General features: G+C 45.1%; 1 protein-coding gene across 1 annotated transcript; it reads left to right on the forward strand.

Annotated features, from left to right (window-relative positions):
• The first annotated feature begins 2,184 nt into the window (after positions 1 to 2,184).
• On the forward strand, positions 2,185 to 6,627 carry LOC106147654 (uncharacterized protein C2orf78-like). Its single transcript, XM_013510164.1, is given in 6 exon segments — positions 2,185 to 2,383; positions 2,512 to 2,655; positions 4,729 to 5,060; positions 5,063 to 5,127; positions 5,254 to 5,491; positions 5,584 to 6,627. Coding segments are annotated over 6 exon segments (2,022 nt in total).
• The last annotated feature ends 8,168 nt before the right edge of the window (positions 6,628 to 14,795 follow it).

Consider the following 14,795-nt stretch of genomic DNA (forward strand, 5'->3'; position numbering starts at 1 on the left):
GATAGCCCAGGCTAGCCTCCAAAATCTGGGCTGAAGCAGTTCTGCCTCCGGCTCCTGAGTGTTGGAATATTGACACACCACCATGCCCACATTTGAATCAGATGTTTTTGCATGTTACCATTCATGTCTAGACGACCCCCAAAGCCTCATGTACTTCTAGATGCACGAGGAGGCTTTTTAGAGGTAGCTAAACCTAGAGTGTGTGACTGCTTCCTAGTGCAATGCTGGGATTAAGGTTGCTGGGATTAAGGGTGTGACTGCTACAACTGCTCTAGGCCAAGTAGCCTGCATGCAGCATAAGAGACAGAAAGAGGCTTGTCCTCTGTTGCTTTCTTGTTGCTGTTGCTGTCTTTTGCCACCATGAACTGGTGCCTTTCTGCCATGTCCCATCCTGCCTTGAGGCCAGCTGATTACAAATTGTGAGATAAATAAAGCTTTCCTCCTTTTAACTTTGGGTGTCAGGTATTTTTCTCAGCAGTGACAGAAAAGTAATTAAAATATTTCAATGCATAAAGTATGGCTACCGACATGTCCGTGTTTATTGCCATTTTAGAATTGCACATACTTTTCACTGAAATTTTTTTTCTACCTAAAGGTACTCCAGATAACTGCATCAAAAATCACTGTCCAGTGTAGCTTATGGAGTTTTTAGCTTATTGAGTTCCCTACCACAGAGTAAATCATGTTTACTTTCCTGAAGCTTTCCCTTCAAAGCTCTTCATTTCTTCCTAAATTCACTACACTTTCACACTCACTAAACAGCTGCTAAATGAAACTTGCTTTGATGCGTGTACCTCACTTTTCATTATTATCTGCATGCGCCTCTCCGTTCTGTGATGCTGTAAGTTCTTCGTTTTATTTTCTACATTTCCAGCACCTCTTTGACCTCCATCTATGCAAATCATATGTAATATGTCCCTTTTACTCATTGGTGAACTGTCACTGTGCTAATTTGGATGACCATTTTGTACATGAGTAACTTGTAGATCAGAAAGTTTAGAGAAAGTTTGTTTTCCCAAAATCAATTCTTTGTTTTTTGTTTGTTTGTCTGTTTTGGTTTGGTTTTTTGAGACAGAGTCTCACTGTGGAGTTTACTCAGTCCTTGAACTTAATATGTAGTACAGGCTGGCTCAAACTCATAGTGATTCTCCTGCCTCAGGTTCCCAGTTGTTGGGATTATAGGCGTGCATCACCACACCCAACCTCCTACAATTACTTTTTGAGAAACCAACTCTCAGGTAGTCAGTGACTTAGGATCAGAGGCTGGCTTGAAGAAGGGAAAGGATGACCTTTGCAATTTACCAACCATCCTGGTTATAAATGACCCCTGGGAGACAGGGATGGTCCTGTACCTGCAAAAGGAGCCATCTAAGATAACAATGGCAAGAGCCATACTGTCTCCTACCAAGTGAGGAACAAAATCGCCTAGGTGCAGTTTCTATCCTCTTGGTTTTGGACTGTGCTCAGCACACAAAGTCCTGACGGGGGAGTCAGGCTCTGTGACCTGCTCCCAATAATCATTGGTGGGGGAACTTGAACAGTCCATGGGGCCCCTTTCATGTCAATGTCCTCCCTCATAACTGATAAGGCTACAAGTTCCCTAAGGATCTCCTTGAGCTGAAAGGTTTCAGATGCCCAACCCTGGGTCATGAGTCAGCGTGCTTGCAGGCTCAAGAGCAGCAGGGAGGGAGAAGGCTGCTGCATGTACGAAGGAGACCCCTTGGGTCTTTGGTGAGCCAGGTGGGAGACAGGTAGTTCACGAGAAGAATTTCAAACCAGCCCAGAGCTTAAAAGCTACCTGACAGTACTTGATTATTAGCACCTCCCCAAATGTTGGTATCACAGGCTTCCTGATTAAAAAGACCTTAGGATAGACAATCCTGGTGCTGAAATACAACAAAAATCTGTCGGTGTCACCTATGTTTTCATGGCCTCTTGCTTCTCTCAGGAAATGTCTTCATTGTGTCGTCTTTTGGAACTTCCAGTTCTTGGCAGCTTTCATTTCCCCTGGAGAGCAAAACTGCTCCCTCAGCAGGCAGCGCCTGCCACTTCTCTACAGTGTCCGCTCCAGCCATTGGTTCAGCCTGGCTCTGCCCTCATCTTCTGTCACCTAGTTCCACCCAGGTAGGGCTAATTCCAGCACTATAGCACAAGTAGGTTTGGGGGGTTACTGAGCAGACCCAGATGTCCACTTTGTCTGCCTCCTATCCAAGCGCTTCCCAGGGGAATCTGACCAGAAATAGAGAAAGCAGGTCTTCCTCACTTGAAGCCTTCACAGGGACACAGGACTTTCAGAGCCATGATAGCTCATCCCCATGCCATGACCCCATAGCCATCCACCAGCCTGATTCAGAGGATACCACTACTGCACATTCCAAATCAGGTACACAGACTGCACCTTGCCTACCAACAAGGAAGCCAGGTTTTCTACAATAATCAGGGTGCAGATGGGCCTCTGCCATATGGGCAACTTGGCCTCTGCATGAAACCCTTTGACTGTGCATGTTATAGAGGGTAACAGAGCTTCTGCCCCTCAACCAGAAATAGCAGTTGTGCTAAAGGAGACTGGGCACACAAATGTCACAACACCGGTCTCTCCTTCTGCAATCTACTACTCAGGGACTGCTCAAACCAGCATGAAAAAAAGTTTCCACAGTGGGTACCTAGAACAGAAAGGGAAAGGAGTCAGGTTAGCATTCTGAAGGGGGTAGAATCTGCGGCTGGGTAGTGATGAATAGATAGCTCTGTAGCATTTCAGTTCTGAGGCTTCACTCCCTACTTTTGCTCAGCTACTCCATTTAAAGTCTCTGTAAGAAGGGACTGCATATTACACATAGGCCATCTCTAATGCACTGAGAACACCCAGCACCCCAGGAAGCCCACTGAGACAGGCTCTACTTTTCAAAGCTCTTGTAGATCAGTCCCCCTGTACCACTGTAATGGAAACCGGTACCGAACCGAATGGAAAATGCTCTGCACCAAGGAGTTCGTAAGCAACCAACTTTATTACACCAGCAGGCTGATGGGGCATCACTCTCAAAGCATCAGCCCAATGCTGGCTTTGAGTTTAGTTTATATAGGGTTTGCAAGCAGGAGATCCTAAAGCTTGAAAGTGTGGTGAATTTCTATTGGGTAGGGTCGGCTATCTCTCATGGCTAGGCAGAAAGTCCTTGAAGTAAGTGAGTAATAGTGTCAGTCATGTCTCCTTGCTAGAAAGTACAAGGTATGTAGCTAACTGCAGTCAGACTGAGCTGGCTCAGGCTATCGCTAGTATAGTCACTCAAGGCTCAGTGAGTCCAACAGACGAGCTACATGGTAGGATGCATGATCTTATTTTGTCCTCATATGGTGTCAGAGGAGTAGTTGATTTTCAAATTTTTCTTCACACCACCACCCTGTAAATAATTCTATTCACTCTTCTATTGCTGTGGTCCCATTGTAAGGCACTTTAAACTTATGGTGGTAAGGATAGCTGCATTTTCCTTTACTTTTTACAGCATTTATCACCCTGTGTTTCAGATAACCTGTCTGTTGATTTTCTGTCTTGGTTCCTCTTCTCTCATTGCTGAGACAAAATACCTGATGTCCAAAATTAAGGAACTGTTTATTTAGTTTACAGTTTGGAAGTTTTAGTTACTAATCAGCTGGCTCCAAGGCAGGGTGGCGTGGTGAGGGGCAACAATTCAAGGAGGGAGAAGACAGCAAACTAATAACAGCCAAAATGGGGAGAACAAGCCTCTTTTCCTCCCTTATACTGTGTGTAACCTCCATACCATCTCTGTGTCCTGGTCTTGCACAGGCTGAGGATGTTTACAAAATGAGGACCCTGGCCCCCTGCTGAGTGCCTTAGTTACACTTCTAAAGTTCTCCAGTTGACACAATGAATCAACCATTGCAATGTCCGAAGGATTGGGCTTGGAATCTATCTTGCACACAGTGCAGATGTGGAAGACCTGCATTTTCCCTACTCCTTAGCAAGAAGGATTCTTCTGCTGGCAAGGGAGCAGATAGGACTGAGCAGACTTGATAGGAGCAAGCTACATATGTGTATGTAGTCTTGTGCATAGTATATAGTGTTCTATTACTGTTCCCAAACCATGTACTGTTCTAAAATCACTTTCACATTTCCTTTGGTTAAGGACAATCCTAGGACCTAAAAGGAAAGCTAGGAAACAAGGCCAACAGGTGATATCTTTGGCAGGAAAAAAGCCAAACAGTTACTTCCCAGCTACTAAAGTGGGTTCCTGACCATGTGTCTCAGTTACTTTTTTCTCACTCCTGGGACAAAATACCTAAAGCCCAAAATTAAGGAAGGAAAGGTTTATTTCACTTACAGTTCGTGGAAGTTTCAATCTGTACTTGGCAGATTATAAGGCAGAGTGGCACATGGTGGAGGGCTGCATCTCAGGGCGGCAGCACACAGCTAAGCCGCAAGCACCCACCAGGGCCGAATGGGGGAGGAAAGTCCCAAGCACTCTTTTCCTCTCCCTTACATATGCAAACTATCCACCCAGGGCTGGTGCAGCTCTCACACCCATATTCAAACTCTAAAAGCCTGCCCCATGGTCGCATGAGGCTTTGGAGGGGACACACAGACATAAACCATAACACCATGTCCTTAAGAAGAGCTGATGGAAAGGCCTTACTGGTTGGTGGGCTTCTGAGAGCTGTGTGAAGGGGAAGCAACTTGCTCAGCAGGGACTGATGTCTCCTCTGATTCCTTTGCAGTGAAGAAAACTACCCCAGAGACAGAGACATTCCCTGGGTGGCAAGCCCCAAGCCAGGCACCATATGTGCCACAGCCTTTGGAATTCCTTGAGTCCTGCAGTAGCAGAAGTACTCACTTTCTAGAGAACATTTCAATAGCTGAGATTGAGAATGTATCACAGAGAGCTTCATTGCAGATTTCCATTCACCTCTTGGCCTTGGATACAAACCAAGAACAACCGGAGAACTATGATGGAATGAGAAGCAAGCTTTCAATGTCTCTGGATTCCCACCAGATTATCATGGAAAACCTCGGATAGCTTCTACTCTCCTTAGCTATCCCGGACCCCTTGGAGATTTGTCCTGCCTTGAGCCTCCAAGCCAAGAAAAGCCTGGTTCTGAAGAAGTCTTCTGGGGAGAGTGCTTCCCTAGTTTCCAGGACTGAGAGAATCTCACCAAACGAATTAACTCTAGCCTAGAGGAGTCAGACGTTGCAGCCCTCATTGAGGGCATTCGACTTCCACACATATTTAATTCCTTTGACAGTCTTGACCAGTTCCAGCATCCAGTAGCCATCAAAACCCAAGACACTGGAGTCATCGAGGTGAATCAGGTTCAGGAGAACTCAAGGGTCACTAAAGGTTCCTTGCCTCCATTGAGGAAGAACAAACAGAAATCCTCCTGGCCAATCACTGGAGCTCCTGAGGCTGAAATCTAGCTGAAGGACCCTGAGAGCCTGTTAAGGGGAGAAGAGCTCATTCTCAGTGCAGAGGCCATTGACAGGGCTCATATGAACACAGCTGAGCTGAGCAACAGCAAGACCACTGGGAACACATCCAGCAGGATCACTCAAACGGAGGACTGTGGGCAAACTAGGAACAAGAGAAACAGAGGAAAAAAAGCAAGAAAATGACAGAGAGGAAGCAGCTGGGGCCCAAACTCATGGGTGAAGAAAAGCCAAGCATTCCCAACTTGAAGCTCAAGACACACCGACCCGCACTTGGCCAAGAGGCCTTCAAAATGCCTCCCACCTTCCTAGGCAAGCACATGCTGGAGTCTGAGCAGGTTTTTCACCCCCTAGGGAATAAGACTGAGAAGAGAGCTGGGAACTTTTTATATGGGGCTCAGAGAACACCAACCAGCAGCAAAGACTCCAAGTCATTGCCAGCAACCAAACCATGGCAGGAAGCCCCACGGAAGAGAAAGGGGCCTGAGAGTGCTCCAGAAAGATCCCAGAACCAGCACATCCGTGCTGAAACAGAGGATTCATCTGCATCCCTGTGTGAGCTCCCATCACCTGGGAAGGTGAAGATAATACCTTTGAGCTTTCCAACTCCAGAAAAGTCTCAGGCAAGACCTGTTTCTAGAAGGGCACAGCATCCAGCCTCACGGAGACCCACTGCAGCTTATCCTGCTGCTTACCCTGCTGCTGCTGATGGCAGAGCTCAACCTTCCCAATTAGCAGCTGCCCACACCTCTCTGCTGGGTCCTGGAAAACCAGTTCGGCCAGCCCTGGGAAGTGCCAATCAGCCACGCTGGACCACTTCAAAACAGCCTGGGCTTTCTCAGTGTGCAATATCTAAGCCTGCACCCCAGGACATAGCACCTTCTGCTTCTCTCAGAAGGGGGCTTGTTGCCACTGCAGTGACCAAGCACAAGCCCCTGCCTCAGCCACAACATCCATTTCTCCTCCAAGACTTCAGCCACCAACCCATTCCCTGGAGGGAACCCAACGTGCCTCTGCCCTTCATGTCCCGCCCCATCAGGGCAGAACAGAGGCCAGAGCGCGAAGCCCTGAAGAGGCAGGCTCAGCAAGGGCGCGAGGTGGCCGCGAAATGCACCTCCTTTGGGAAGCTGCAGTTCTTCAGGCAGAGGGAGGAAGACAGGGAAATTGCCCAGTACTACGGGTATGCAAGGTGAGAGCCAGCAGCACTGCCCAGCCACCTTGGCCTCCACGGGATTATCCACATAGATATGTAGAAAAATAGGTAGACATTTGCTGATTCCGACATACTGCTGAAAGTTAGCATTACCACGTCCTGTTTAAGGGAGGAGTACCGCAGAAGTGATAGTAAATAAAACACCCTTTTGCATTCTGAGATGTTGTTTGATGTGAGTTCTTTCATAAAGGTGGGGATCAAATGTTGCATTAGAAAGAAGGAACTGGGAGTAGTATCACAGAACATGGGCGTACAGAATATGAACTGAGGAAGGGGTAACAAATAAGATTTGCATTTAGCAAGGCCACAAAAGAGAGATGGTATGGGCTAGAAGCAGGACTAGGAAGGGGTAAATGGCAGAAGACAGCGAGTCTGGGGTGAGTGTAAAAAAAATAAAAGGAGGACAAGATTCAAGTTTGCAGAAGATCAGTGTGGGCTGACCAGAGGAAAGGCAAAATATCTCTGATGCATAATGGCCTCCTGTTCATGATAAAGCCGACAGGCATTGGAGCAACTGCATTCACATCTCTAACATGCTTGGGTCTCTTAAGAATATAGTTGGGAAAGTTCACTCCCAGACACTGGGGAGATGCTCAGGAGACTGGCTGGTGTCCACAGTAGTCCTGGGTCAGTAGAGACTGTGAAACTTGCTCAAGTGAGCTTTACCAGCACAAGGCCCAGCCAGAACATGGCCTGGAACACAAAGCACCACTTCCACAACCGCCATGCACTAGGACAGCAGAGGTGCATCACTCAATTAACTTTCAAACACCTGGGGTTGGTATTACTGCTCCCCTTTAGAGGCCAGGTTCAGTGACAGGGTAGAGCCCTGCTGTATGCACAGGCAGCAGGGCCTCAGTCTTGGTTGTCTGACTGCCTGAAACCTCTACAGAGTGGGAGAGTTTCTGTTGGTAGAAATCCACCCTGGATTTCACAGTACAGTACACAGAAGGCAAAGGTAGGCAACATCAGACTTGTAAAGGGACAGAACATGAACCCAAGGTGACAGCCAGTTCCTCATCCCAAGACCCAGCACATGCCATCTTCTGGGAGCCTTGGTCATCACAAGCAGGGCATGAGAAGAACCAGCTTTCAGTGTCTGTTTCCATTTCAGGAGAGAAGTGCTCACAGGGACACCCTCGGGCAGCTGTAGGACCCAAGCACCAAACTTCCAGATGTGCTTCTCCAGAGGTTTGGAGCCTTAGGGGCAGTGATGGAAGAGAGGGCTGGTGGGTGGGGTGGGAAGGCTGGGCTGGGAGTTGGTTGGATGGTGGAGGGGGCAGGAAAGAATGGCACGGGGGCAAAGGGGGATGAGCACAGAGGGCCCTCGCCAGGGGAACATTAGTAAGTCATGTTTTAAAAATAAGCCACTTACACAGAGTTCTGCTTACAAAACCCATCACTTGAAAGGACAATCCAGTGGCAGTTAGTCCACTGTGGGATTTGTAGCATATTTCTCATTTCAAGGGGAAACCCTTGTAACCCATGGGTACTCGTAACCACTATGGTCTCTGCACCGTGCCTATCTGCACCTGGCCCTCACATGGAGTCATACAACACATGACATTTTACAAGTGACTTCTTTTGCTCAACAGAGTGTTTCAAGGCTTCTACCATGTAGCAGAGCTGGACAGCCTCTACAACTTCTCATGACTGCATTTCATCTTGTTATATGGGTAAGTCACATTTCTTTCTGCACTCATCCATTAAGTGGTACACACTGGGATGGTTTCCTCTAGTGAGTGACATTTCCTGGTAGCTCACCTGTGTCCTGTAGCAGCAGGCTAAGTTATTCACCCCATTCACAGACTAGCAGCTGGAGGATGTCATGTATTTGCTCAGGTTAAGAGCTAGCAATTTGGGACCTGGGCCTTAAGCTTCATCTTTTAGGCTTCCAAAGCCATAGATTCACACAACAGAAAAGAGTCACCAAGGTGCTAAAGGGTATTCAATGGTAGTGCATGCTTCACACTCCCAGACTTCCCAGGTGCCCACCTTCCTGCTCTCATGGATTCATCTACATTGGCCATCCTTCCAGAAAAATTACAGGTTTGTTCCCCCACATGCACCTTCACAACTGATGGACTGCTCTGTCCCATTTCTAAGTGCCACTTTCCTTACCGGAGTGTTAAATCCCTATGTGCCTTTGCATTAGGTTTTCAGAATGTTCCAGGCCTTGAGGCCTTTCTTATTTGATTTCTCTCTGGCATCCTTTCCACCGACTTCTAAAGCCGTCTTGGAGAACCATGTAGGCATCTCTAAAACTTGACCACCTGGATAAGAGACTCTATCTATAGATTTTCTCACCAGAAGCCAGCTCCACACACTTTCCACTCATTAGGAACCCTACCATGACTCCCTTTATCACAGTCACAACAGAAGGTAGTGAGAGGAGCACTGAGCAGAGAATCAAAAGCAGAGGCAGTGCACATCCAGTTGGTCTGGCTGCAGATGCCCCTACCTTGTGAAGGGACATACAGAATCACTCACCTCAAGGCCCTTTTAATATGCTCCTCTTCAATTTCCTGCAGAAATCTATTAGGCAAGGTTAGTTTGTAATGCTTAGAAAAGAACGACCATCAACAGAAAACCATCCAATCTGTCTTCCAAGGTTGATGTTCTTGAAAATATGAGCAAGTGGTGGTGGAGAAAAATACCTCCAGATTTTTTTCTCCAGGGTAGGAAATTAGTGGTATTTTCTGGACTATGCTGCTTTCTAAAATTTACTGAATTATCTTTTCGATGGATACTCAGGCCATATTTTTTATTTCTTCTCCGCAGAAAGTCAGAAAACTTCACGAGTCTCCTTTGTCTTGCATTCTCACCTCTCCTATCATAGACTAGCAGTGATTTTCTTCCTTTAGAAATATACTTGTCATCGTTTTGCCAGGCCTAGACTCTGTGCTAGCTGTCTGCATGCTGGGGAGGAGGCTACAGTAAGTGTCACACTGGATTCATTTACCTAAGAAGACACAAGTGTCCTTAATGCCTATTAGGTGTGGAAGAGTCAGATGACCTGATGTCTGTTTTAACCAAGCAACCAGAGGCAGCAAATTATGGGTGTGAGAATTGCTATGAAGGTGCACAAGATGGCGTGTTTGCAGTCTGCTCTCTATTTTACCTCTGTGGTGATTGTTGCTCATGATTAAAGTCTGGTTGTGAGAGGATCAACACATTTATGGAAAGGGGATCCAAAATGGAGCTAAGGAGAAGAAGATGATGGAAAGGGGGTGAAAAAAGGAAACAATGTACTATGTACATTTGCCAAGTCCACATTAGGATACCTCATATATTGCAAGCTTGTACTAATAAATGAGTAATGAGTGAGTGAAAGAGGAGGTGACTTGGGCAACTGACAGGAAAATAATCTCTGAATATGAGAATTAAAAACTCAAGGCTTGCCTAAGAAACAAGCCCCACAGTAAAGAGAGTGGAGGAAGGGAGGAGGAGACACAGGTCCATCCGTTGTGGCTCCGCCCATCTCAAGGAACAGGAACTAAGAGAAGAGCCTTGTACAGCATCATTCCCTGTAAGCTGCACCCAGGGACTCCACCCTCTCCAACCAGGTCACACAAACAGCTCTCAGGTGCCTTCGTTTGGGCCTTGAAAGCTCCAATAAGTTCACATTATAATCACATGGGTCATGGTGACTTCAGGAAATCTGTCACTCTAGATAAAGGTCTTTTCCTCTTCCACAGGATTTTAACTATATAATACATATAGTACATAGTTATAGGTAGAATATTTGTTGTTGTCTTGTGAAATATCATATATACAAGGCAAAAAAGTTTACTACAGAAAATTGAAAGACACCCTGAGGCACTCTCCACAATATGAGAATGCAGAAGCAAGTGGGCCACTCACGTCTGTCCCATGGGACATCACCACCCCAGAGCTCACTTGATCTTTTAGGTACTATTCTGAGGCTACTGTAGTCTCCCCACCCAATCCCATCTTCTGGTTGGGAATCTAACCTCCCTAATGGGTACTTTGGATCTTTCAACTGCCTTCTTTGTGACATTACTCTTCAAGTACTCTGCCAAGACTCTTCATCACTGACACAGTCTCCCTACATTAGTATTTCCACTTCCACTGTGTTGTCCTTTAAAGTGGACTATTCACATGTTACAGAGACTTCTGTCTGAACTGGGTGAAAATACAAACAGGGGCATGCCATGGTTGAGGACCAAGCTGTACCCAGGCAGATACTCTGATACTCAAGGAGAAGGACAGTTGGGAGGGTTTCCATGAAGCCCTGGCCAAAAGAAACTGCCCGGATCAGTGGGAGAGGGGGGAGAAGAAAACATACAAAACAAGGGTGGAGAAAATAATAAAATTTAAAGAGATGCAGGGCAAGGAGTTGTTGTCTAGAAAATAAAGCCACAGTCGGAGATGGAATCGTGAAAGATTTCAAATGACTGGAGAAAGAACATACAGTGAAGTCTCAGATAAAGGCACAAAGGTGGTTTTGGAAAATGTTGCTGTTAATAGTGTCAGAAGGAAGCTAAGGCTTGAGTGGGATCTCCTTCGGAGAAAGGGCCTTAAATGTCACACTGTGGTGGTCAGTTGGTTTTTGCTGCTTTCAACCCAGATGCCACTTGATAGTTTGTGATTATGAACACTTTAGAAGTTTAGAATGTTTCATACATGATTCTCTCCAAGTACTGTACACACTGAAACATCATCAGAGGACTCAGGAACCAATTTTCAGTATTCTATCTCAGGTTGCTTTTTAAATTAAGTGAAATGTTTACAATGATGTGTCTCACCCCTTGTGCACAAGAACCACTGCCTATGAGTGCTCAGTAAGTTTCAAGTGAAAACTGTTTGTCATCTTCCTGACACTCTTCTTCCAGTGCATATTAGGCATCAGCATCTTTGTTAACATACACACTCAGGGATCATTTGACATCTGAGAGTCAAAAGAAATACATACCCACATGTACAAAGAAAGCATGCAGCCCACATCTCTCATTCCATGTGTTTGTAAAACAATTTGTAAATTGCCGTGAGGTTCCTAACATTTTAAAGAATTCTAGTACCTGTAGTTCCAGTTACATGGGAGGCTGTGACAGGATGATCACAAGCTGAAGACCAGCCTGGGCAAATTACTGAGACGTTACCTAAATATTAAAAAAAGAAGACAGTGCAAGAGCTGGGCATGTAGATCAGTAGTACAGTGTCAGTGGTGCTGATAGACAATATTGCAAAAACAAATAAATGAAAAAAGAAAATACCATCTGCAGCAGTAAAAAAGTAACAAGAATATTGAAACAAGTGCAAACTAACCAATTGACAATAGCAAGAACAACAACCCACAATATTGTTTTCATTTTATTCTAGGTGTGATGGATTTGTTAGGGTTTAGGAGTGGCATACATTCCTGATTGTTGATGATGACTATTTAGTAGGTTGCAAGGAGAAATGAAAACTTCCTGTTCGGTGTTTTCCCCTGCTTATTATATGGCAATACCAAGTGCAATATCTGTCTTATGGGATGAAAATAAATTCTTTAGTGGGTGACATTCAAGACAAAGGTGAATGGATACAAAAATGGAATTCCTTTACACTTGGTTTGCACTTCTTGCTGTGCAGGTTGATTTCTCCTCTATTTTTTGTTTGTTTCTTTGTTTCTCTTCAAGATAGAGTCTCAGAATTGCTCAATCTGGCCTCTGAATTCCGAGCTGAAGCAATCCTCCTGCTTCAACCTCCTGAGTGCCAGAAATACATACATACACCACCATCCTCACCTTCAATACCAGGTTTTATTGCAATACATATATTATAGCTACGGACATGTTCACATTTGCTGCAGCTTCAGGCTTGTAAGTACACACTTTTCACTGGAATCGTTTCTCTTCCTACATGCACTTGAGAGAACTGCATTCAGAATCACTGTCCAGCATGACCTGTTTTTGCTCACTGTGTAAGTAAAAGTTCGCTTTCCTCGTGTTGCACGTATAACAGCACTTTCTGCATAAATTTATTCAGTTTTCATGCTTGCTAAGCACTAGTAAATGAACTATACTTTGATGCTTTACCTCAGTTTTCATTAATGTCCACACATGCCTTTTTATTCTGCGATGCTACATGGTCTGTGTTTTATTCTTTCTACGTTTGCAGCACCTCTTCTATCTCCATCTACGCAAATCATATGTAATGTGTTCCCTTTACCATGGGTGAACTGTCACTGTGCTTATTTTGATGACTACTTTATAGATGAATCAGAAAATGTAATGTTTTTCTTCCAAAAAGCACCTCTTGTGCAATTAACCTTGAGGTAGTCCTGCTGACTTAGGATCAGAAATTAGGCTTGAAGAGGGGAGAGACTGACCCTTTTAATTTACCAACTATTCTGGGTTATAAGTGATGCCTTGTAGAAAGTGAGGGTCCTGCACAAGCAAAATGCAACTCAGAAGGTGACAGTGGCAAGAGCCATACTCTCTTCTAGCAAGTGTGCAGCAAAAATGCCTAGGTGAAAAGTCCCCTTCCTCTTGGTTTCTGGTTTGTACTCAACACACAAAATCCCAAGAAGTGAGTCAGGTTTTGTAATCTGGTCCCAATACTAAACCATGGGAGAATTTAAACAAGTCAGTGGGACCTCACTGTTCTGTTTCCTCACTCATCAGCTGGTGAGGTGAGCAGTTTTCTAAGGACCTCCTAGGTCTGAACAGCTTCAAATTCATGATTCATGGCCACCGGTCATTGTAATGCAGGCTCAAGTGCACAGTGGAGCAGGGAGAAGGCAGCTTCAGGTGCAGTGAACATGTATAAATGGGAACCCTTGGGTCTTTGGTGACCCAGGTGGAGATCAGCAGTTCACGCGAGGAGTTTCAAATTTTTCCAGCACTAAAGGCTGCCTGAAAATGTCTGCTTGCTGGTATCTCATTGCGTATTAGTATCTCAGACTTCCTAATTGTAAGGACCTTGAGATAGATAATACTGGTGCTTGAATATTGTGAGAATTTGTCATTCTCACCCATGTTTTCATGGTCCTCTTGCTTCCTACAGAAAATGTCCAAACCCCATCATCCCTGGGAACCTCTAGTCCTCATTTCTATGGTGAGCAGAGATCCTTCATTTTACTCTGTACATTTCCAACACCTCTTCTATCTCTGTCTACAAAAATACTATGTAATATGTTCCTTTCTTCAATGGGTGAACTTTCACTGTGCTTATTTTGATGACTACTTTGTAGATGAGTAACTTTTAGGTCAGGAAATTTAGAGAACATTTTTCTTTCTTTTAATTTTTATTTTTTTTTTATTTTAAAGAGAATAAGAAAAACTAATTTGAAGACAGCAATATGCAATATAACAACCATTGGTGAATTCCTACCATCTTGTTTAGAGAACATCTTCCTTTCCAAAGGCATGCTTGAGTGCTTTCACATCTGTAGATGTATGTGTGCACAGGTGTGTATGCACGTGTGTGTAGGACAGAGGATGTGCTGTTATTGGGATGGATACCAGAACATTGTACATAGCAGGCAATGCTCTACCACTGAACCGAAAACATGTCCTGTCAAAACAATTACTTTCACATTTCTTTTGACTGACAAAAATCCCAGGATGTAAAAGGAAAGTCATGAAACAAAGACAGCAGAGGATAAGTAGGAAGAACAGTTACCTCCTAACTCATAAACCGTGGTCCTGTCCATGGTCCTTAAGAAGAGCTGGTGGAAAGGCCTTGCTGACGTTGGTAGGTTAATGAGGGTTGTGGTAATACAAAGGGAATGCAACTCACTTCGCAGAGACTAACCTTGTCCATGATCCCTTTGCAATGAAGGAAATGTCTCCAGCAATAGAGACATCCCTGGGATGGCAAGCCCTGAGCCAGGCACCCTATGTGCCACAACCTCTGGAATTCCCAAGTCCTCTAGTAGCAGAAGTATGCACTTGCTAGAGAAGATCCCACTAGTTGAGCCTGGAGACATTTCCAAGAGATCTCCAGTTCAGAATTCCACTTAGCTCCTGGCATTGGCCCCAAATGGGGAACAGCCAGAGAAGAACTTGCATGAAATGAGAAACAAGCTTTCAAAGCCCCTGGATGCTCACAGATCTTCATAGGCAACCAAGATCCACCTTTAATCACCTTAACACTCCCTGACCCTCTTGAGCTGCTGGCCTGTGTTAAGCCTCTGAGCCC

The sequence above is a fragment of the Chinchilla lanigera genome, unplaced genomic scaffold (genome assembly GCF_000276665.1).
Source record: "Chinchilla lanigera isolate Chin_1 unplaced genomic scaffold, ChiLan1.0 scaffold00008, whole genome shotgun sequence".
Lineage (NCBI taxonomy): Eukaryota > Metazoa > Chordata > Mammalia > Rodentia > Chinchillidae > Chinchilla > Chinchilla lanigera.